Here is a 25,400-nt window from a genome sequence, read left to right as displayed (position 1 = left end):
AGGGGGTACATTAACATTTTCTGCTTTCTCTTCGATAGAGGGCCGACAGAGAAGATTGGTGGAAGCCTTTTCCATTGACACCCATTTTTGAGGGAGTTTTCTACAGGATTTTCCTTGTGCTCTTCTAACAAACATTTTCCAATCAGGACAAGAGTGAAGTTTGCTTCCACATCTTTGATAGTGCACAATTTCCCTTTCCACTTACAATCTGTTGCCTCCATTTGCCATTTGAAGTGATGAGTAGAATGTGCTCTGGAGCTTATTTCACCGCCACAATTTTGATCCTTGCAAAGGAGTAAAGGTCTTTTTCAATGATTTCTTCAACAATTTCCAGCATAGTACCCAGCATTCTGCCAGTTTTCTCAAGACAACTGTCTCCCTAGTATTCAATAGGTAGGTTGTACAATTTTATCCAAATCAATCCCTCATAGACAGAAAGAGGAACAAGGTTAAAATTAGGAGTCCACGGTTGTATGTACAGGTGATGACCATCAATGAACCAATTCTCCTAGTTTGTAAGTTTGTCTTGATCGTCACTTTCAGAGAAAATGTCAATGAAGAAGCCCTTTGGCAAGAATTTTGCAACCAGGTTAGTCTCCCAATTCTTTGCAATCCAGGCTTTTATTTGGCATCTCGGCATTCTTGGACCAACAACTCTACTGATGAGAGCATGCTCTTCTCAAAGGGATCTTTCTTCTTTTGTATCACTTGTAAGGTCAATTTCTGCATCCACCAATCTGTCTACATCGTCGAGATGTGTTATACATACCTCCTTGCCATTTCGTAAGCCATTAATGCCCAACTGATTTTGCAGAGGACATTTACCCTTTTTTTATAAATCCGTTCTTTTATGCTATGGTTTATGTGTTGGAGGTCATTGATAATCCTTTTGATGATTGATGAATCATAAACTACATTTTGTAATTGTAATGATTTTCTGATTTTCATTGGAATAGTGAACATGAACATATATATCATATATGATAAATGAATGTCTTGAATATCTGCGAAACTGTCAGTTCGCATTTATGATTTAAAATTTATCTTTGGCATTTGCCACTGACCAATGATGAAGTATCATACAAACAAATGATTTAATTCTGCGGATTTTTTTAATCTTTATTTTTTTTCATATATATACATATGTATGTGTGTGTGTGTGTGTGTGTGTGTGGGTGTGTACACACACATTTATAATATATATTTTTCAATACACATACCCAAACGCATCCAAAACCTCCACAACAAAATCATGTATCCATGTACCAGGTTCTCATATCTGCATCCGTGTTTGAATTCAAACCGGTAACTTAGCATAAACAGAAAACCATCCTGTAATTCTTTCCAGATATTAACAGTTATAGGGAGTAGAGATAAGTAGGCACCCTACATATTAACAATTATAGGGAGTGGAGATAAGTAGGCTATAGAAATTAACCTACATATTATTCAGAGAGCCCATAATCACCCTATACTGATAAAGTAACAGACTGTGTGCATATGTATATATAGAAATCTTAATGTAACTGGTAATATGTCCAATATCCATCAGACCAGGACGACTCTGTGTCAACCTCATCATTGAAATTTGATCTTTATGGAGCATCACATTCATAACAAATTTTTCAAAGAATTTAATCTTTGAGTTGGGCACTTTCATGTGAAAATCTGTGGACCACTCAGAGAACTCAACTGCCAGTAGCACACCCCACTTGCTGATCAGCTATAATTTATGTGCTTCAGATTCTCGTAATAATGAATATTATTATATAGTTATTCAATGGCATGTGCTTGGATGGTGTGATTGGCTTTGATGGAATGGAATCAAATATCATTATTTTCACCTGTGTTCTCCTTCCTTAACAGATATCAAACTTCAGACTTAACGTACTAGAATCTCAATCTCATACAACACAATCAACCTCTTAAAGTTAAATATAGTCAGCGGCAGTCTAACATCGTGTTCTGGTGGATGGTAAAGAACTGAATAGCTTATTTGTGAAGTTAACAACTGCAAAACCCTGGTTCAAAGATTATGCCACCACAATGAAGGGCAGTGGAGATAAGTAGGCACCCTGTCTAAATCACCAGTTAGCTTCAAAAAGTTTTGAGGAAATTGCACTGACAAGCATGGATGAGGATACTATAGAAGAAAAGTTGTGAATCCAACCAACTTGTTCATATTATTGAATTCATATTGCAGCAGCACCTTACAAATGAAAGCCCACTCAATCTCACCAAGCGTTTTCAACGTATCAAGTTTAAGTTACCGATTTGGCTTTGGGTACGGGTTCAAGTTTGAGATTTGGGTTCAAAATTTGTTCAATTTTCTTGGGGGTTGGGTTTGGATTCATTTTTGGGTTCGTCTGTACAAGCATATATATATATATATATATATATATATATATATATATATATATATATATATATATATATATATATATATATATATATATGCAGCAAATAAGTTCATGCACCACTATGCTAATTTTAAAGCAATATATACCACCATATCAATGTTTCAGTTTGAAAACAATAATGTCAACATTAGTAATCTACCATCACGATCAAATATCATCAAAAACCATCGAGCGAATCATCATTCTGCTGTTGCAAATTATAATCACAAAAGGTAATGCTAGAGACCAGTTTTAAGGCCAACGTTATGATTGTGCCATATTGTAAGCTTCACACATTAATTGTCATAATCGATTCAAAGACAGCAGCTTTGGATCAGACTAGATAAAGCCAAGAAAGCAGGCTTTGAATCCAGATTTAACCACAGTAAAGATCTCTTTAAATTCTGTTCAATCCATAGTTTTATGTACATGTTAGCCTATATGCACAACATACATTCGATAATAGATGTGTGAAACTTTTATACATCCTGATTCTTCTCAAGTAGAATTTAATTCAAATTAAATACGATTAATAATTTGAGTTCAGTCATATGCTTGAGTCTAATTTGACACAATAAATCTTTTTGAAAAATTAAACAAAAAGGTGTTTTTTGACCAAATTCTCTGAAATTCTATCAGGGTTTCTATGCTAGAATCCAAATTCGCTCAAAAGTCGTTTGAATTCTGCCAGGGTTCCTTTGAGAGAATTCCCAACGAAATTTGGTCTCTGTGGCAGGCTTTTGACAGAATCTGACAAGGACCAGACTTTTGAGAGAATTGAACCAGGAATTCCTAGGTTCAAGAGAGAATCTGGTAACTTTAAGCTATGTTACTGGATCGACTTGTAGACCAGCCAGATCCAAATTCAATACAAACCAGACCCATTATCTGATCCAATCTTCCTGTGGATAGATGTGGAAGAATGGGATTGGGCTCATCTGGGATGAAACTGGGGAGCCCAGGGAGGATCTGGGAGAACCTAGGCAAACTAGGGGCAAGTCCATCCATTTTTGTCTTTTTCTTCTTTTCAAAAAATATTCCACTTTTGACTTTGCCTTAAAATGAAAATGATGTGGACCATAAAAGTATGTGTAGTTTTGAAGCTCTTCATTTGGGATTGCTGGTGTTGCTACCAGACCCCTGCACCATGTTGGAGGCACTGCCCCCAAATCCCCACAAAACTATGGGATATGGAGCCAGAGAAAACTGATTTGGAAGCTTCTACTTTTTAGCAAGTTGCACTCTAGTCTGGAAGTGAGCACACTTTTAGTGCAGTGATAGTGGGACTGCTTGTGGTTCTTCAAATGTTTATAATTATAATCATCAGATGTCAATGATGACGCTGATGTTGATTATTAAGAAAATCCTTATGATGCTGAAAATTGATTATTTAGTTGATATTGTTATTTTAACATTGAACTTTAAGTTTAAACTAGCAAATATTTTATAATATTTTATGTTTTATGTTTTAAATTACATTAGAATTTATAGTGGTTTTGTTGATTATTTTATGCTATTTGGTAATCCAAACTTAATTGATTTTTATCTTGAAAAATCAATTTGCCCATTCTCCATGGAGCCCCCTTGTTGAGCAGAGAAAAGCTGAGGAAGCATTGGCGACAAGAAATTATCACTAATCATCGTTATGAATCTATGATGGTTTGGTAGACCATGTTGCAGACTAATATTGAGGAATGAAAATCAAACAGCTCTGCCTCCAAGTTCCTGGAAGCAACATGTTCCCATATCAAGGACACATGCAATCCTAAGGATAATTTGAGAGCTTTTTGCATTGCTCTAGATGCCAATGTAAACAACTCGTTATTTATTCATAAATTCAAATTATATGCATTAAGGGGAAAAGGAGCAAAGTTCCTGGGAAAACAAAATCAAGGAGCGAAGATGCCTGTAAATATGCCTATAAATCAACAAACATTTTCAGTGCTGCAACGAAGAGTTGATAAACTTACAGATTTTCCCATTAGAGGCTACTGCGGCTATATTTGAAAATGTTCCACATGGATAAATGCATGTTCTGAAACCTGTAACAAGGTTTGACGAGAACCAAAAAAATCAACATTAGAGATATTGACGAGTTTCAAACAGCATGATCTCAAGAATTTGGACACAAGGACTCAATCTCAATGTCTAATTTAAACTCAATTGAAAAAAATTTGTTTTACATGCATTTAGCTCTCTCCTAAACACATAACATACAGATTGCAAAAATGTCAACATGCAGCTATTATGCACCTTTAAGATAACTAAAACTTTCAAGCTGTGTGCACTACAAACATGAATGAAGATGGATAATACTTTGCACAGTATGAAATGTAAGAATCATTAAGAAAAGGTCATTTTAAGTAGTCATTTTTTAGATCCTTACATATTCAGTAGGCACGTTCTATGGTTTGAAGCAGGAAGCTTAATATCACATTCATCAATCAGACCAAGACTGCCCATCCAGAATAAGCAGTCAATGTCCAGTGAGGCAGTTAAAATTTTGAATAAATCTGAGCCATATAAGTCAACTACCCTATTTAACTATTTGAAGCTTCAGAACATGTGACATGTTTGAGAACAATGTGTAAGCTCTCTGATCTTTTTGTAAGATAAGCTTTTTTATCACCATTCCATTTGTCTGATTAATTTGAATGCAGTAATTTCTTGAATACGTGTTGTTCTCAATTAGTAATATTGTCATTAAGACAACTTCAACTTTCAGGTTGTGTATGCTACAAACATAAATGAAAAGGGCTGATACTTTGCTCGGTACAAAATGGATGAATCCTTGAAAAATACTCATTTTTTAGAACCTTACATGTTCTACAGAACAGAGGCAGAAAGCTTAATATCATTTCTATCAACCCGACCAAGAGTGGCCATCCAGAAAAAGCAGCCAATTTCCATGAAGCATTTGGAAACTTGAATAAATCTGAACCATATAAATTACCTACCTTATTTAACTGCTTCAAGCTTCAGAACATGTAAAATGTTTGAGAACAATGTGCAGTTTCTCTCATCTTTCCTACACGAAGTTCTTTTATCATCGTTCCATTTGTCTGATTCATTTGAATGTAATAATTTCTTGGATATATGTTGATCTCAATTGGTAATATTGCATTTGATCATTGCTTCAGAATTGAAGGGCACATTAGCTTTCAATCATTTATCCAGGACCTGAGTGGCTTGCTTTTAATATGAATCCCGTCTCTCTGAATTAAATTAGTCAAAAAGTTAAAAGTAACACTTCATTCCAGTTGGATGAAATAACCTTTGAAGATCTTAATTTCAATTATATAAGGCAAATCTTCTTACATGACATCACAATAACAGTGTTCAGACAGGGAATTTTATTCCATAGACTACAAGTCTGGGAAAAAAGGTTAACTGAAATTTTCACACATTTTTTCCAACCACTAACAATAAGGTTTTTGGCTGTGAAAATATCCTGAACGCCATAACCAATAACCAAGTTGTAATTCTTACTCTGATTTAGTGCCATTGACAGTTTTCTAGTTTAGGGGCTTCATACCAAACATCTATTTAAATGGCCTTTAACTATGTGCATCTAAACTTATTATATAATGTTAAATAATTTATCGTGTTTGAATGTTCAAACATGTGTTGACTGCTTGATTCCACTTTTAAATCTTTTACGGAGTGGAATTACAATAACAGTGCTGTGAGTGTATAAAATACCATAGAAGGTAAACATGCAAGACATAATAATCCCTTTATTCATTACAACATATTGACAGTTTCTAAAATTTAGCAAGAATAAGCTAACCAAAATCCTATAAGATTGTCATTAAGGATTTTGAAATCTGTCATACTTTTGTTTTCAACTCAACTCGGTTGTTATTCAATTTTCCTGACTAACCTCTCATTTTAACATACACTTCTGACACAGACAAAGTGATAGAATCATTTGAAAACTAGAATGTGCTGTCTCCAAAAGATATGACTGCTGTTTATCCTTGGACAATGTTGCCATTGGCTTTTACTGTGTACTACATAAGCAACCAGTTAAGCAGTAAATATAGGATAAAATTGCATCATTGTCTAATTTGAATAACCTTTAAATATCAAAGGGGAAAAGCTACGAAATCCCTCATCTAAGTAAATTTATGTTTTTACTTCTATACGTATGTTAAAGCCACTTGTATGACAGATGTGACAAGGGTCTTTATGACTAAAAGCTGTTTAATTTTTACTAACTAATTTCATTTATTGCATCATGAATACCCAGTCACTTATTTCCTTGTCATTTTCAAGAAAGGTACACTTCCATGGTGCATTATATTTTTAAAAACACGCAGATTCATTAAATCAAATACATGGACAACATACGGCACCATGCATAACACAATTCAAATTATGACAATTAAAATAAACTTGAAATAGTTACAACACTAATTTTCAAGAAAGCTCCATGTTCTGAGCTGAAAACTGTAAATGAATAGTTGACTTGATAGGATGGATGGAAACAAACAGCTAATTAAAATAAAATCCAATGAGACAAGGGGATCATACATGCAACGAAGTAAGAGCTTACATAAAGAAGGCTCCATACAACAACCAAAGAGATCGGCCTGCCATTGTCCATAGCGATGGGAACCTCTTTCTGATATCAAATCACGTCCTGAGGAAACTAACGAATCCTGTCTGCATCAGAAACACTGCATAGTTCATCAGGTTTGGCCCTATCCTTCGTTTCGAAAACATTAATACATTTGATGAAAAAAATAAAAAATAAAACATGTTCCAAAATCCTGCTACATTCATGCTTGCTAAAAATTTAGCAAACATGCAACAGACATACTTGTAAAATTTTTGTTCCGACATATTCAATAAAACTGTCCCAGGTAAAAGAGGATATTTTCATTTTGTATCACATAGAAAACCAAAAACGCAACATTTAGAAGTCAAAGAATGCAAGACATGGGCAAAAAATAATCGAGCAAATTTTGAATATACTGGACTTATATATGTGTTGTTTCAAGAAATAAATATTAATAAGCCATGGTATATTGAGTCAAATGAATCCTTGGGGGCAAGAAAGCTGGTCAAAATTTACTGCCTGGGAATTGAGTTGGTTAATCACTAACTTAATTTCTCCATTTTCTTAAATTCTGTGGAGTATATTAACTGTTTGAACCAGCTGACATATTTTTTTGCTGCAAAGTTCATAAGTTTTCATATATATTAATATAATATATCATAAAATCAAAGGACACCAAGCAAACTTTTGGCTTTCTTTTTCTGTACATTTGCAGGCCTTGGATCTTCAAAGTACAGCCAAGGAAGGGCTTCAAATACTGGTTTAACGTTTTAATGAAAACTGTAAACCAGAAAAATTCATTTATGATATAAATCCTATGTAATTGGACATAATAGATGATGAAAAGTTGTGGAGTTATTGCATTAGTGTTGGAAGACGAAACAAAGGAATATTTCCTTTGTCCTTAGGGCTAGGAATCAACTTTAATTATTGTGTTCTCATGTGTACTAGGTTATTTGGTTCATGTCGATCTTAGCTCACAATCTTTTGGAGAAGTTTGTGTCACATGTTAATCGCTAACTTAATTTCTCCTTTTTCTTAAATTCTGTGGAGTATATTAACTGTTTGAACCAGTTGACATATTTTTTTGCTGCAAAGTTCATAAGTTTTCATATATATTAATATAATATATCATAAAATCAAAGGACACCAAGCAAACTTTTGGCTTTCTTTTTCTGTAGATTTGCAGGCCTTGGATCTTCAAAGTACAGCCAAGGGAGGGCTTCAAATACTGATTTAACGTTTTAATGAAAACCATAAACCAGAAAAATTCATTTATGATATAAATCCTATGTAATTGGATATAATAGATGATGAAAAATTGTGGAGTTATTGCATTAGTGTTGGAAGACGAAACAAAGGAATATTTCCTTCGTCCATAGGGCTAGGAATCAACTTTAATTATTGTGTTCTCATGTGTACTAGGTTGTTTGGTTCATGTCGATCTTAGATTACAATCTTTTGGAGAAGTTTGTGTTGCATGTATAACTCTATATTATCTGTCAAATTTAAAAGATGATGTTATTTCTCTCAAATCTTAAATAAATACATTGTGTTGTGATAATAACACCAGAATGACAATAACTGTTACACCAATGCAAATATGACATATTTTAATATTTTGCTAACATTGAGTGTAAGACATAGTCACTATTGTCATCCTTGGTATTATCTACCAAGCAATAATAAGATGAGGAACTGGTAATAGCAGAAAGCAAAAGATTTCAAAATGATAAAATTCTAAATCAATCAAATTCACATGTTGACAAGTGTATATGTTCTCTTTAATAATTAAATATTGACCTTCACTGAATCTCGAACTACCACTTATCTCTAAACTGTTGCAAAATCTCACTATTCATAAACAAGTAATTACAAATAGAGATGTTGTCTCCTTATATAGATATACAAAGTTAAAGTTATTATAAAAAACAATTGTACCAACAATAGAAACTAATTAATAAAATAATGACTAACTAAGATGACCATTAAAGAAACACTATAATATTTTAATAACCTCCTTTAACGGTCATTGTCTAACTACCTGTTGATGCGAGTTTGTATCACTTACATAACATATTAGCAATTGGATATTCGATACGGAGTATCAAACATACAATTCCTCTCTTGAAAAGTTATTGCTCATGAAGACATAAGCAATAGCTCCAATGTTCCTTACACCGTTGGATACTCACTCAGTTTTATCGATGTGATTCGCTGGTAATCACGTAGGCGGCCTTATGCTATTCATTCAAGGATGACTTGGACTTTGGTGGAATGAAGGTGATGGTGACTCAGTTTGTGAAATGTGCGGAGGCGGATAATGTTGATGATGGTGGTGATGGAGGATGTGTCTGCCAATGATGATGTTGATGGGAAAGCGATGGTTGTGGAAGGTGAATGGATGAGTTCTATCACTTAACTTACTTCTCTAAGCTTCGACTACCCAACTACTCACTATTCTACTCCTACCTATGAATGGAAGGTTAGCAAATGGACAGGGATCGAACCTAATGAGAGCTGACCAGCGGCCTCACTTCCATAGGTGCAATGATTCAAAGGAATAATAAACTAGCTTACCACACAAAGCTCCCCAACCAGCCACTAGGATGCTAGTGGTCTAGTATTGATCCCTATCAAACATTTACCAATGCTACCACACAACTATCCACCTACTTTACTTTCACTTGAACAACTTAAACAACTTGAAATGAAATCTAACTAAGTGGAAGTAGAAAACATGCAATAACACCCAATGTTCTTGATCAACATGCCAATCGCAACAATGAAAAAGAGAGCATTTTGGTATTATCTTCGCAACAATTTCTCCAACACTTTACAAATGAGAGCAAATGGCCTTTTATAGGGGCCAAAAATACAACGAACGGTGGAGATCAAAACAAGATCAACAATCCATATTGGATCCTCAAAACCCTAATTAGGGTTGCCACCCCATCGGCCAATGAGACGTTGCCACCTCATCAATGGACCAATGAAAAAAGTGCAAAAAGTGGCAACCAATGAGAAGGCACCAAAATGGTGGCTAATCAGAAATAGACACGTGTTCTATTCTAGAAGAAAGAGAAATTGCCCCTTGGGCTTACATCAAATGATCTTCTAATATAACTCTTCCCTTTTCTTTCATTTTCTTAGCTCAGGCAATGAACTTAGCTAGCCTTTCGTTAACTTCTTCCATAGGAGGACAAGGTGTGTGCATCGCCCTGAGTTCCGTTGACTTCACCACGCTGCTTGCTGCTTGTAGCATCTTTTCATGATCCTTCTCATATTCATTTGCAAATCTAATAAAAGTGCTGAGAGAGGAAAGGGTGCCCAAATGCTTCTTCTTGACAACAACCTTCCCCAACTCATCCAACCTCGATCCAAAATCTGTTTCATTGACATCCTCTTCTCTGATATCCTCAAAATCAAGTGCCACCTCAACGTTGCTCATCATGGTTGAAATGGTTGAAATGGAAGTGTTGATGCTTGGGCTGTGACGTGCAACTGCCTTTTGTATATCCTTTTATTGTACCACCATTGGTATCGATTATTCGCCTCATTTTCAAGAAGGGATTTTTGGGCATCATATCCTCTTTGTCTTTCTCAGTGTTTGCCCGCTTGGGATTCTTACTTGCACTACCATCCTCCATGCTCGTTGCCATATTACGCAATGGTAGAGTGGTGGACCAGAAGGCAAGAAGAACCAAGAGGAGCAATCCTTAGACTAGAGCGAAAGATGGATGTCAGCTTAAGGACCCCTTGCAACTCTAAATGATTTAAAATTACCTCTACCTATAGCCAAGGGAGATTGTCCTTCCTTCAGTCTGTCCCTCATCTGTATCATGTCCACTATACAGATATTGGTGTCGATTATTCTCTTCATTTTCGAGAAGAAGGAAGTTTTGGGCATCATATCCTCTTTGTCTTTCTTAGTGTTCGCCCGCTTGGGATTCTTACTTGCACTATCATCCTCCATGCTCGTCGCCCTATTACGGGATGGTAGAGTGGTGGACCAAAAGGCAAGAAGAACCAAGCGCAGCAATCCTTAGACTAGAACGAAAGATGGATGTCAGCTTAATCACTCCTTGCAACTCTAGATGATGAAAATTCACCTTAACCAGTAAACTTACAGCGACTTTTCGGAACCTAGGATATGACTTTCAAGAAGTTCAAATCCCTTTGCAAATTAGAAATTTGTCATGCAATTCACCTCCAAATAAAATTTCCCAACCTAGGGCAAAAATCGCAGCCACTTGCAAAAATCAGAATTTTATCTCCCACAAATGTTGGCTCCCACAAAATTTGGCTCCCACAAATTTCGGCTCCCACAAATTTCGCCAAGCAAGAAAAGTGCAGATCTGCTCTTGCAAAATCACCAACGCCTTGAGAAGGAGAAGTGAGAAGGGAGGAAGAAATGGGAGAGAGGGAGGAAGAAATGGGAGAGAGGCCTCCTCTTAAACCCAACTTTCTTCTTGGACCCTGGGAGAAAGAAAAACAAATATTTAATGCAAAATTATGGCCCACAATTAAATACTTAACCAAAATTAATTTTGCCATGATGAAAATTAACTTTTAAAATTGCCAATTAGTTCTAAATTGCAAAAAGAAATTAAATGGTGCCTTAAAGATGTTAAATATTTCCATTTAATGAGGATTTAGTAATTAATACGTCATTAAAATAGGATTTTGGCTAACCAAAAGCCATTTTTCAATATTAAATTACCAATTTCATTAAAGGCAAAAAGTTTTCAAGACAATTTTAATCTATTAAAATCAATTTTTTGCAATTTCTTACCCAAATCGATTTTGCTATGACAATAAATTTATTTATTTATTTATTTATTTTTTGACAAAAATAAAATAAAATTTCTTCTAAAGCCAAAAATCGATTTTTGCAATTTTATTTCACCATTCCACAAAACCAAATTTAACAAAATTTTCATTTTTGAAAATTATCCAAATTTACACAATTATATCCAAATTTTCAAAAGAAAAATGTCTAAGTACAAAATTTACAATTTTATCCTACCAAGTGTTGCTCTTTAAAATTTGTTCGGCTCAAGGATGAAATTGGTGGCTCTAGAAAATCAAGTTGAAACTAGGTGAAAATAAATCTAACCTTCTCCCCACTGGCCCTGAAGGTGTCCAAGGCTCAAAATTTTCAAAACTCAAAATTGTTGGACAATCCAAAAATTTGCCAAGGCGATTAGAAAAATGGGGGTCCCCAAAAATTTTGGGACGATGGTGTGAAAACTTCACAACACTACCCTGCACAAGACTGTCCATGTCTTGTGGTCATCAATTCTTCAAAACATTTTGTTGCTATGGAGACCCTCCATGGATCTACAGAATATTAAGAGCCAAAATTCATCCAAAAATAACAAAGAGAGGCTGCCCTCTTCTTTAGAATGCTCTGCAACAAGAGACAAGAGCCTGCCACTAAGACAAGTTTGCCACTAATCATCCCAAAATTTGCAAAACTTCTGACCAAAAATCATCACTAAGCATCCGACCTGATGTTGGATAACAAAGTTGTCCCTCCTTATAGCCAAAGACATATACTGAGAACTACCAGGATTTTGATGAAAATTTGGCAAACCCTCCAAACTTTTGCAGATGAGCATGATACCCTAGAAAAAATTGCAAAAAGCCACAAATTCTGAAGAAAAAATCGTCAAACCCAAAATTAAAAATTAAGGTAAAACCTCTAAAAACAAGAACATTCACAAACTCCATGCAAAGAAGAAATTTCACAAATTACAGAACCCAAAACCGATTTTTTTAGGACAAAGTTGAAAAAGCCCAAAATAGTTTTTTATGGACAAAATTATAAAACCTTCCCAAAAAAAAAATTAGGGAAAATTTATGAAAACCCGAAAGAGCTTTTTTGAGGAAAATTTATTAAAAACCCGAGCACTAATATTTTTAGAACAAAAATTAGAAAACCCATCAACAATTTTTTAAGGGACAAAAGTATAAACCAACCAAATAATTTTTTTACAGTAAAAAATTATAAAACTCCTCGTAGAAACCTTCATGTGGAAAAACACCAAACTTCATGTGGTAAAACTAGAGTTCACAGAGTTAGACTCGGCTCAAACTCGAAAAGGCTGACTTGACTCGTGACTAGCCTATAACTCGACAAAACAAAAAAAAAACCTTTAAGTTTTAGCTTACATATATGAAATTTTACATCATATTTCATGACTTGAGTCGGGTTATAAAAACTCAGTCAAGTCTGCTCGGCTCGGTGACTCGGACTACTCGCACAGAGTCATGGGACTATGGGTAAAACAGCACATGCAAGCAACATGCAACTCACAAAATACACATACAAATAATGCAACCTACAAAATTTATAGACTTTTGCTCCAACCACCAAATCGCATGATCAAAACCCTCAAATAGTCCTAATTTACAGAAAAAAATCTTTGAATCCGCTAGTGAACTTGCAAAGTCAATTTTTCATAAAAAACAATTAAAGAAAAACAGGAATAAATTCCAGAACATAGGTTCAAAAAAAATATATTAAAAAATTGCCAAGTCTTATAGAAACCCATTGACCCACTCTACTACCACATTGCAATATTCCATTATTTATAAACAAGTGATTGCAAATGGAGACGATGTCTCCTTATGTAAATTTACAAATACGAATTTTCTTAATGAAATAACTGGAAAGTAAGACTGAAAATAGAAATTGACTAATAAGCTAAAGACTAACTAAAATGACCAATAAAAAACACTACAATGTCTAATATAAACAAAATCTTATCAAAAGTCCTCCTGATTGGTTTTCTTGGTTTTTCCTATATTCACTCATATCATCATCGAGAGCCCAATTCATCTCCATGTTAAGTCAACTATCAAACCCAACAATTCATCAAGAAGTCCAAATTCACTTTCCAAGTGACCATTCATTTCATTTATCCCAATCACAACAATGGACATCCCATAATTATCACGAAAACCATTGCATATGAAACAGTCCTTTTGGCAAATATCTACAAAAAATAAAGACTTATGAGCACCTCTCTTCATCCAAACTCCTTGTTAGCTTCATACCCTTATGCTTGAATAAGAACCAAGGGTTTGGATTAGTGACTTTATGAGAGGAACATCCATCCCACGAACTCAACCACAACCACACACCCACCTTTAGCAGATGGTAAGAGGTAAGCATTTGTGAGCAGTAATTACGAGCAGCTACTATCAATTAAGCAGCTAAGTGATACCAATTTACCAACCAAGCGGCATGCATTGATTGATTATACAATGCTCCTTGTCAATCATCTCTCTCCAACGAACCTACACTCCTAAGTATTTTGGCAAGGAGTGCTCCTTTCTCAATCTCCTCTCCCAAGGCCCAAATAATCATTGCGTAGGGAAAGAACATCAGCTAGAAGAACCAAGTCAAGTAGATGTCACAGATCCCAAGATAAGATAGGGATTTCCCAATCTCGTTTGTCAAAGACAAGGATGAACCATGATTGGCCATCAATGAACTAATCTCTTCCAATAATAGCATTAATCATCTCAGCTATACTCGCAATTGACCTAACTTAAAATTAAGTTGTGGCACATGGTAGTTGTTTATTGCTGCATTTCATCTCCCCTAAGTTCAAGGAGAGGGTGGAAGATTTTCTAGCTTTGGTTTTAGCAAATGGCATGGACTTTTGGCAATTTTGGCAAGATGAGCCCCTTCTATTGTGACCTTCTATTCTAATCACACATCTTCATTGATGAATTAATGACAACTTCCTTCGCCTTACCTTAATTATTTACAGCTTGCATATAAATTTTTAGAGTTGAGCAGCGATGCCACCATCCACCCGCATCACTGGGACCCAATAATTCACATTCCAACCATCAATTTGCAATATCACATTCTATACCTTGTACTTTGAATTCCATCAATTCGATTCTCCGGATTGTAAAGTTGATTCACAGTAGGAGAGCTCTGGGGCACACCAACACTATCAAGGCTACAATGTTCTACTTTTGAATAATAATGTTTCCACTACACAAGTATTACTAGACGAGGTCAAGCAAGGGCGCTTCTCCCTCTCCCACCACCGGTATGATTCAAACTTTCCGCAACTAACCTTCTACAATGAAATCTGAGCTCTTTTTCATCTTTAACCAAAACCAAAGTCATTGGATCTTATGCTTGTTTGTTGCATCTCATGGCACTATTAAAAGAGTTTCAAATTTCTCTTTCTTGTTTCATTAAAAATGTAATCTTTTTCACAATTTAGGACTTCAAGCTGCCCAGATCAATTCTAAATTCCAAAATGACAACATATATTGCACTAGTTCAGGACTCACAACATTGTGAGAATTGCATTTGTTTCTTGTATATATAAGCTCAAATGGGTGTTTCTAGTATCTACTATATACAGATGCGAAAATATTATGAATTGTGACCATGCATTCTTATTGTAAAGGAGGTAAAAAAACGTAAAAAGTGGTTGGGAAGGGGGACTCCTCTACCTACCCAATCTCCTATTCAAATTCTAATGGCTAAATGGCTTCTCCCCTGCCCACATATTTTGGTGCTCTTGTTCTACTACCAATTGCAGGGTTTCTTCTTCAACTGAACGAGGTTAACATACAAGAGAATATTCATTGTGTTCTCCCATCTTTTATTGTTTACAGTGTCTGTTTGGTTAAATCTATTTGGGGTTGTATGAGTTCTCCTGAAAGATAATTTTGTGTTCAGATTTCTCAATGGTCTGTTCAAGTGGCCACCTGCAAGTATAAAATATACTAACCTATTGCAGGACATTAATTTACATCAACATACAAGAGAAATATTGTGGGCTTCAATATACTCAGAAATAGACATATGTTAAGTTTTATTAATGCATTAAAATATTCCTTTAAAAAGGAATAACTCCAAGATTACTTTCACAATCAGGTCCAAACCTATTATTCTACTCACATTTGATATTCAATAGAGTAATTTATGATCCATCTACATCAATAGATACCCTATATATGCCACCATTTACCAAATAATAGTTAGATAGGCTAACTCTTTACACATTCAGCCATTGACCATCTAATAACTGGCCTTTCAGTGCAAGTATATCCATGTTAGACTCTTTACTCCATGTATAACCACAGTTATTTCTCTTTTGATGCTCAACATTATGCCTCCATTATTGTTACCTCTCATGGTAACGTGGAATCTGGATATTGATATACTGAAATGTTGTAGATTTAGTTTCCTTTTCTTTCACTCTTGACTTTTGCACCTTTTTCCCACCTTCTCTCTAAGCTCTCTTTTCCTTTTTGGCTTTTTGGTTTTCCCTATATCCCGTTTTTCCCTTGTTAAGGTTACTTAGATATACCTTATGCAGACCCTTTTGATATCATTACACATGCTTGTGCTTTGTCAGTCCTATTCAGTAGATTTGCCCACCCACGGACATGATATCAATTACTTATCTATTATCTGTCTGTTCTCCAGACACATTGACCAATTTGGTATAGTAGATATTAACAAAATAATAAAATACTGTTATATATTTGGAAATGCAATAATTGAGATATTGGAGAAACATTTAAAAACAATACAAATAATATTGAAGACTTTACTTGAATCTCTCTACCATGCCTAAATTCTGGGTACAGTGCCTCGTATTTTTTAACAGATGGAAGCACCACTCAACTTGATGGAATGAGGGCTGAGTAATTGATTCTCCAAAGTCTTCATTTCTTAATTAGCAGGAGGGCAACCCATCTTATTCTTCTATTTTCTTTTTCATTATCCCAAGATCCATGTTTGACTGATAATATTGAAAACAAAGACCTTGTTTTTGGGCTCATGTATCTATAAACATATTCAAGTATGACACCCCTTAAATTACACTTGGTGCAAATATATCTAGTCCTGTAGACTTCAATGTTTGTACAGAAAGCAGATCCCCATCTTGTGGACAGCCTTCTGTGCTCTAGCAGTTTAATGTTAACTTCACCTCCATCAACAAAATGGCTCTTAACTGTTAAACTAAAGTTGTCAGCGCTATCAATAAGATGAGATTACAAGTTTGATTTCCTTTCAACAACTCTTAAGCAAGATGGATGCCAAAGAGTTGGAGTTCTTCATTTTGTTTATGAGTGTTTTGACTCAACTGAGATTTTTTCTAATTAATAAAAAAGATTAGAATGCCGTGTGACAAATCGCAGCAGGTGTGACTATCAAGTTGCTTAGCTAAATACAGAGAACAGCCTAGATTCTTCACTCTTCTTTCTACTCCACCTGAGAAGACCTTAACTCAGCCACAACAAGCTCATCAAAGCCTTCCAAAATATTATTTTTTCTGTTTCAAAGATGCAGGCATAGAGGTGCCCATTTGCTCTCTGCTCTCTATTCCCCCTCAGAAGGCTTGATCTCAGCTACAAAATACTCAAAGAAAGCCTTCTAAAACATTTTTTCCTGTTTAACAGGTGGAGGTATTGTGTGGACCTCTATTCCCCCTCAGAAGGCTTGATCTCAGCTACAAAATACTCATAGAAGGCCTTCTAAAACATTTTTTCCTGTTTAACAGATGGAGGTATTGTGTGGACCCTATAACATCTTGATGACACAAGGTGTGCCCAATTTTAGAAAAACATACGAGGGCAATCCCACGAGACCCCAGTTGCATGGAAAATATGGGGACCTCCTAAGTTCATTAAAAAGGAGGATGGCAGAGGAGAGTGGTGTATGTTCTGCCCCTGCCCCCTGTCTCCAGTTATCCCAGACATCGGAGATAGGTCTCTAGTCCCCAGGAAACACTGTAATATTTTGTATTCCTCTGTGCTACTTCTAACATTGTTGGAAAATATATAGACGAGAGAAAGCTTGCTTGATAATGTACTGGCATGTGTTGCACTTAGGAATCATTTATACACTTAATAGACGTTTCTGAGCTAGGAATAACATATATTAGAAGTACATATTTAAATTAGTGTAACATAGGCACTGGGGGACATTGGGATAGGAAGAAAAGGGCTTCAATTTGGGGATGGTGGGGAGACAACAGTGGTGGGGTGTCGTAACATACTATACATATAGTACTTGAAATGCTAATTATGAAATGATGTATAATAGGATAAGGAATAATAAATTATGATATCAAATACTTGAAAATAGAAAAGTTACAACATGAATATCAAAAATATCATAAAGATGATTACAATGAGTAGCATGATATTAAAACCAGAACAAAATCATGTACATACATTAATAAATACCAATATGTAGAGAGAGTGTGTGTGTGTGTAGCAGTGACCTTTACGGTAGCCATTAAACACCCTTTCTATCACAAGTGCTGCAGCTGCAACTTTTTCTTGCAGAAACTTTGGTGGGGAGTTGGTGGTGCAAAGGCAGTGCTGGGGAGTTGGGAACCCCAAGTCCGTGGCATGGGGGTTTGGTGGAGCGGGAGGGATGAGTCCCCATGTTACACCAATTTAAATCAATTGATGGAATTGGATATAGGGTATCTCAACCGTAGGAATTTTGGAATGGTTGATTGGATGAGGATCCTGAGAGACCCTTTGCCCTAGGCCCAAGAGAAAACATATCATCTCCCTTGGCCTAATGTGGCCCTTGCCATACATATGAGGTGGTGTACCTCATACAGTGTGCTATCACCATTTTCCCCAACCTTGCCACCTCCATCCTATTTCCCTTGGTTGAGGATCCTTGATACATTCTACAAGCCATGATAAGGGCATAGGGGTCATTCACAATAGGGTGTCCAAAAAGTTTATCCCTTCTAAGCCCAAAGGCAGTCCATAAACTGCAACTAGATACAAACTTGTAAGATTCCCCTCTTGATTTGACAAAGAAATTAGAATTTAGCTAGTGGAATTTTGATGAACAATTTGCGTGCAACTCGGGTATGAAAGCTCAGATACCAATATAATGCACTGAACTCATTCAATAGTAAGAAATGTTGTCCTGATTGAAATATCTAATAGAAGCGGTGACCTACAAATGTGCCTTTACCTTTGACTTCCCACAATACGGCAAATATAGTAATGCTTTAAGAAATTTACACAAAGAGATTCAAAGATTTTGTTACGCTAAAGCGCATCAACCTCAATAATCAGTCTACCGAGTTGGATTACACAATGGTTATTAAGCAACACAAACAGTAATGACCAATGCAGTTATGATATTATAGGTTCAAAGTTTACATAACAAGGAATGGCTCAAACAATGGTGCACCTGGTGCTGCCGACATTGGCCTCCCTCTTCTCATGATTCTATTCGGGCAACTCGTACTCCTAACAGCCTGGGACTGAGATTATCGATTTCTCCTTCGAGGGTGGAAAGTGCAGTCGGGTTTGGTTGTCATGAATGGTCTATTCCTTCACTCGCATCATAACCTAGTTGAAGTTGAGTCTCCTACTACTCCAAACTTCCAGTGACCTATATCATCATCCCCTATACCCCGCAGTATGCTATATAATTACACGGGCCTGTCAAACTCCTTAACGTTATCTACAGACCACCCATGGCTTCTCCAACATGCCTGTCGGCCTCTTCACTGCCACCTTCCTCCGGTGAGGGTTTCCAAGTGTTGTTTCCTCCCACGCATACGTTAGAAGATACATATTTGTTTGTAATCTTCAGTACTAACAACTACTCTACTAATAATAGGTTGGCCACCAACTGAACCCAGTTCGAGTGCCTATGCTGTCACCTTTAATCACAAAATCACTATCTAATTATAAATGACTTACTTGAATGTCGTCCACAACTTGCTAAAACACATCTGCAATGTGCTACGTTTGGAGATGAATGAGCCTTCGATGAGTTGTTGGGGCTACGTCCAGCTCCTCCACTAACTCAAGGGATTTTGTCCTTAAGATAGCTAGTCACATTTAACCAACAGAAACTGTCTTCAAGATATAGATATATTTCATGGTGTGAATCCCAATGTAGCTCCTTGCTTTCATAACCTCGATATGAGGGGAAATACAAACAAGTAGGCAATGTGGGATAAAAGCCAATTTCGTCTTGTAGTCACTTAAGTTACTTTTGTTATAAAATGACTTTAAGTCATAAAGTAGCTTTATAAATTCACTTTATAAATTCAAGTGACTTAACTATAGGAAGCTCCACAACTTAAATATCTCCCCAACGAAACCAAATAGAATCCTGTGACTAGTTGGCATCCTCAAAATAAATGTCATTAGCCTATCCGAATGGAAAGACCAACAAGGCGCCAGAAGGCCTAGTGCGGAGAAGGGGACATTACAAACTCTACCATTGATGAGAAGTGAGAATGATCAATGCAGCTGGAAGTGAAGATGAGTTCTATTAAATTGTTTGACTAACACTCATGCGAACTCTTAATACTATTTAATACCAAACATATTACATTAAGGTTCTCTAATGTATATATGTATACTTCATCAAATATCAATGCTATCATATGCATATTTGAAGTTTGCCTATATATATTTTAATTATCACCAATTTCTCATATAGTCATCTCGTTTGCTAGTCCCCTAGCTGTGCCCAAGAATGGCATGAAAAATTAGGGGCTTGGAAATGGGTCCCCCCATCGCCACATCTTGGAAATTCAAGGTAACATAGTATATATCAACAAACATATAACATGTAGATTTGAAAGAGCTATATGCAATCTTAAATGAGATTCCATCCAACTTGTGGGAGAGAGGCCAAGTATAATCAGATTTCATGAAGGCATACAAATAGTTATCATCCATTGAAGAAGACATATTCTGAAGGGGACCATACTTATTTGGAGGTTGGTGCTTACGAGAAGAGATTGGTATCTCCTTTTGAGTTAGGGCTCAATTGTGAAGAGACTTAATGAGAGTTTACGAGCAGATTAATGGACAATTATATGAACAGATTTATGAGAGCTCATGAGCAGATTTATGAAGATTTTATGAGCAGACTTATGAGAAGATTGTGAGGAGACTTAAGAGAAATCAAGATCAGATTTCTGAGTTTCGCAAGTAGAATGTGATACAAGCAAATTTATGAATGCGAGTGTATACCAGTAGAGATATAATGTACAGAGTTGAAAGAGATTGCATGATATTCATAGGAGAGAGGATAAGCATACTCAGATTTCATGAAGGCATAGCAAAAGGTTGTCATCCATTGAAGAAGACATATTTTCAATTGTGGGGGTTGGTGTCTCCATTGGGTTGGTCTCTACAAGTGGGGATAAATGTCTTCAATGGGTTGATGCCAATAAATCATTGAAGAGGGGTTTAATATCTGTTGTGGGCTGGTGCCTACAAAGCTTGTAAAGAGAATATATTATAAGCAATATTTTGCTGTAGTTCTCTCTCAAAAGACTTTCCATATTAATCTTGTGTTCTTGTGTTGCACAATTGATAAATCTTGTGTGATTGGTATTCTTATGGTTGTTAATTTTTGCGGAAGCTTGTCTTATGTTGATTCAACCAACCCCCAACACCCCTTCTCAATATAATTGTGTGCTTATCAATTGGTATCAAAGCAACTTCCTTTGAACATTCTAATTATTGGAGAAGATAAAGTAGAAGTGGAGCTTGAAGGAGAGCCCATATGTGCCTTAAGAGAGTTCAGAAGCTTAAGAAAATAAACTTGAAAGAAAAAGTACATAAAAGGGCACTTGCATAACTGTATAAGAAAAATACACGGGAACACTTTCACTTCATAGCCCAATAAATACTTCTTTATATTTGGATTGGGAAATATGTTTGTATTTTTGTTTTCTATTGCCCAAATTTTGCACAGAGTAGTTAACATAAATTCATGCGTAATATTGTTTGAATCATTTTTCGTCGCACCTAAAGCTTCAACTATCAATGCTCAATACAAACACCAAATTTCACAAATCTCCATTGAGGTGCTAACCACCAAGTAAAATATCTCCCCCTTAACACCGATTGAGCCTTCAACACCAATTGAACCAATTGTTGGAACCATTTACCATTCTACCAAAAGCTTGAACTACTAATACCCGATACAAATGCCAGATCTAACCCGACCCACAGAAGGTGGTTACGCCATCTCACAAATTTCCAATGAGGTGTTGCCCACCAAGTCAATAAATATTACATAAGCAAAGCCTACAATAATTTTTGATGGACACCCAAAATTCTACTCCAAGCATTTTTACATGTCTATTCTCATGGCCAGTGGTAATATCAACTCATATTTTATTGCCCATGGTTTTTTCAAATGATCTTCATATATCTACATTACTTTTGAGATCATTAATCTTCAGTGGTACTACAAATGTTTATCAGTCATGTAGGGCAATTTGCCAATATAGGACACGACATCCAAGTATGCACCAAACCTTTGCATTGTTTATCATTGGCTTTGTCATGTGTATGCCTAGAACAAATCACCAATTAACTCCCAACATAGTACTTGGTTGCTGATAGTGTTGTTGCCTTTTTGCTTTTGAAGCTCAACCTAACCATTTGGAGATAAAAAGCCACACATGGAAAATAAAACACGGTGGAAGTTCGACAAGTTCTCCTTGAGATTATAAAATGTATAGGATGCACACATAATAAATTTTTAGCTGTATTTATATTTATCTATTCTATGTCTTATTCTTGTGAGCTTTAAAATCTTCCATATTTAACACAATAGCATAGATATAGCTAGTGGAAGATAGACAACCATACATCTCCATTGAGAGTGTAACATGTGCAAAAGGCACAAATTAATATAGTTTTTGATACTTCTTATTTGTCTTTTCCATTCTTCATTCCTTTGATTCCAACAATTTAGAGTGTTGTGAGTTGGGTTTCTCTTGGGTTCCAAATCATTCACCTTTGATATTCTTAAAAATATTAATAATCTAAAAGATGATTGTACATGTTTGAAGATGTGCAAATGCAACTATTGGGAGTATCTACGTGACATAAAAATTAAATTTCTTCTTGTTGAAAAGTTGTACATAGTAATTGAAAAGCATAACAGTGTTAAGAGTCACCAATGGACTCAAGCTCCCAATTTCACTTACAAAGCCAAAAGATGCCTTCCACAAGAGAGCACTAAGAGCAAAAATATAGCTTGGTTATGGGTACAATTTATCGCACCCGGTGCGAGTGCGTCATGCACTTGAGTACCCCCGCCGGCAAAAATTTTGCCGCCACACCTTGGTCGCACCAATCAAGCACCCGAGTGGGACACAGTGCTTGGATGCGTGGCAAGTGCTTGGGTGCAAGGGTGCTTGTAGGGTGTCACGGGGTGCAACGAGCTAGATGGCCGAAAATGTTAAAAACAAAAGGTTTTTTTGCATTTTTTTTTTAAATTTGTTTTTTATCCATGCTAACCCTAATTTTTTATCCATGCTAACCCTAATTGGGTGTGGGTCCCATGTGGTCTATTTGAAGGTTTAATAAAACCAATAGACCTCATTTTCATTTCACCATTTCATTTCATTGTTTTGGAGCAACAAGGAGCTAAGTAAGAAAAAGAGTTTGGAGGAGTTTGTGAGAGCTTAGTGTGTGATTTTAAATTTGTTTTTTATCCATGCTAACCCTAATTGGGTGTGGGTCCCATGTGGTCTATTTGAAGGTTTAATAAAACCAATAGACCTCATTTTCATTTCACCATTTCATTTCATTGTTTTGGAGCAACAAGGAGCTAAGTAAGAAAAAGAGTTTGGAGGAGTTTGTGAGAGCTTAGTGTGTGATTTTTGCAAGGGATTGCAAGATCAAGAGAAGCAAGAAGATTTGATTTGGCAATTGTCTCCTCAAATTCAAGGTAGGTTATTTTTATTTCACAACTTTTTTTGGTTTTAAAAATCAAGTTATAATTTTAAAATTTAGTATTTAGTTTTACTTTCAAGTTTCAACTTAAATTTTTTAATGTTTCGTTCTTGATGATTTTGTTGGTGATTTCTTCTTTTTCAATGGCATCTCTACACATGTGGCTCAATCTCCCTATTTTGAGAGGATGATGTCCATGGCAGTGAACGAGGGAGAGCCATCATATGTGCCACCAGGTGACCACAAATTGAGGACCACAGTGCTAGATAGAGCCTATGACAAGGTTGGGATCTTGATGGAGCAGATGAAAGCATGTTGGATGGATCTAGGCTGCAGCATTATCATGGATGGGTGGACAAACATTAGTCATTTTCCACTCATCAACATTATGGTTACATGCACCAAAGGCCCATACTTTTTGAAGGCAATTGATTGTTGAGGGCATCGTAAAGATGTTGATTTTCAGTTTCTTGTGCTTAGGGAAGCCATTGAGGAGGTTGGGCCACAAAATGTGGTCCAAGTTGTGATAGATGCAGCACATGTGTGCAAAGCTACGGGGAGGCTTGTTGAGGCAGCCTATAGGCATATTTGGTGGACTCCATGTTGTGTGCATGCCATGAACAATGCACTCAAAGACATGGGGAAAATAGAGTGGATTAGAAAGGTGGTTAATGATGGGAGAGAGGTGCAGATGTTTATCTGCAATCACCATACATCACATGCACTTTTCAGGAGCTTCGCAAAGAAGCAATTCCTGAAACCAGTTGAGACCAGGTACGCATCATATTATATTCTCTTGAGAGAATGATTGAGTTGCAAGAGCCACTGCAACTCATGGTTATGACATAAGAATGGAATCGATGGCCTGAGTCCAGAATAGAGCAAGGGAAGAGGGTAAAGGAGACAGTGAAGAGTGATCAATTTTGCAGTGATGCAAAATACACAATCTCCATCATTACTCCAGTGTTTCAGGTGATCAGATATGGAGATGTAGATTCACCTAGCCTTGGAAGAGTTTATGAGTGCATTGATTCCATGCTTGGGCAGATGAGGGTTGTTGTGCATGAGAGACTCGACTCTAGCATTCTATACGGAGCACATTGAGTCTATCATAAACCGCAAGTGAGAGAAATTGAACACTCCTTTGCACATGGCTGCCTATGCATTGAACCCGAAGTGTTACATACCTAGGCTTGGTAGAGTCACACCACTTTGGGATGATGAGGTGAAGAATGGGTTCTTTTGATGCATTGCCAGGATGTATGATATTGAGACTGCTAGTGAGATTCGCACCGAGTGGTCCAAATTTGCTAGTCTTTCAGGTAATCCTTAAATCTTGATTTAGTGCTCTAAACTCTTTATAATTATAGATTCTTTTAATAATTAATTGTTACTTTACTTATAACTTTATTTAAGTTATTTTAATATTATGTTGTAAACTTTAAAACTTGTAACTTGTAGGATACTCAAATATTGCAAAGGTGGATCTCAAAACCATGGCACAAAAAAATCCCATTTTGTGGTGGAAATGTCATGGGTCACAGAAGTCAAAGATCACCTCACTAGCCATCTAACTGCTTTCTCAGGTTTGTAATACTAATTACCAATTCCAGCCCTTTATAATCTTAACCTTAATAGTTTTACTTTACTGATTTCAATTTATGATTCAATAACCATTG

General features: G+C 36.1%; 1 protein-coding gene across 8 annotated transcripts in view; it reads right to left on the bottom strand.

Moving 5' to 3' along the window:
* The window catches only part of LOC149549490 (protein MID1-COMPLEMENTING ACTIVITY 1-like), a 54,546-nt gene that overhangs the window by 8,530 nt on the left and 20,616 nt on the right, over positions 1-25,400 (bottom strand). For 6 of the 8 annotated variants that reach the window (XM_089792862.1, XM_089792859.1, XM_089792864.1 and 3 more), the window contains 2 exons: positions 6,958-7,067; positions 4,370-4,441 (listed from right to left, as the gene is read on the bottom strand). In XM_089792862.1, coding sequence (XP_089648988.1) covers positions 4,370-4,441; positions 6,958-7,067 — 182 coding nt within the window. Of the gene's footprint in view, positions 1-4,369; positions 4,442-6,935; positions 7,068-25,400 lie in introns of those variants that run through there. The other 2 variants (XR_016354093.1, XM_089792865.1) reach the window with 2 other exon arrangements.

Source organism: Cupressus sempervirens, chromosome 7 (assembly GCF_028749045.1).
Source record: "Cupressus sempervirens isolate cs-2001-9-10 chromosome 7, ASM2874904v1, whole genome shotgun sequence".
Classification (NCBI taxonomy): Eukaryota; Viridiplantae; Streptophyta; class Pinopsida; order Cupressales; family Cupressaceae; genus Cupressus; species Cupressus sempervirens.
The sequence above is the reverse complement of the archived record's forward strand: the minus strand, read 5'-3'. Positions and strand labels throughout refer to the sequence as shown.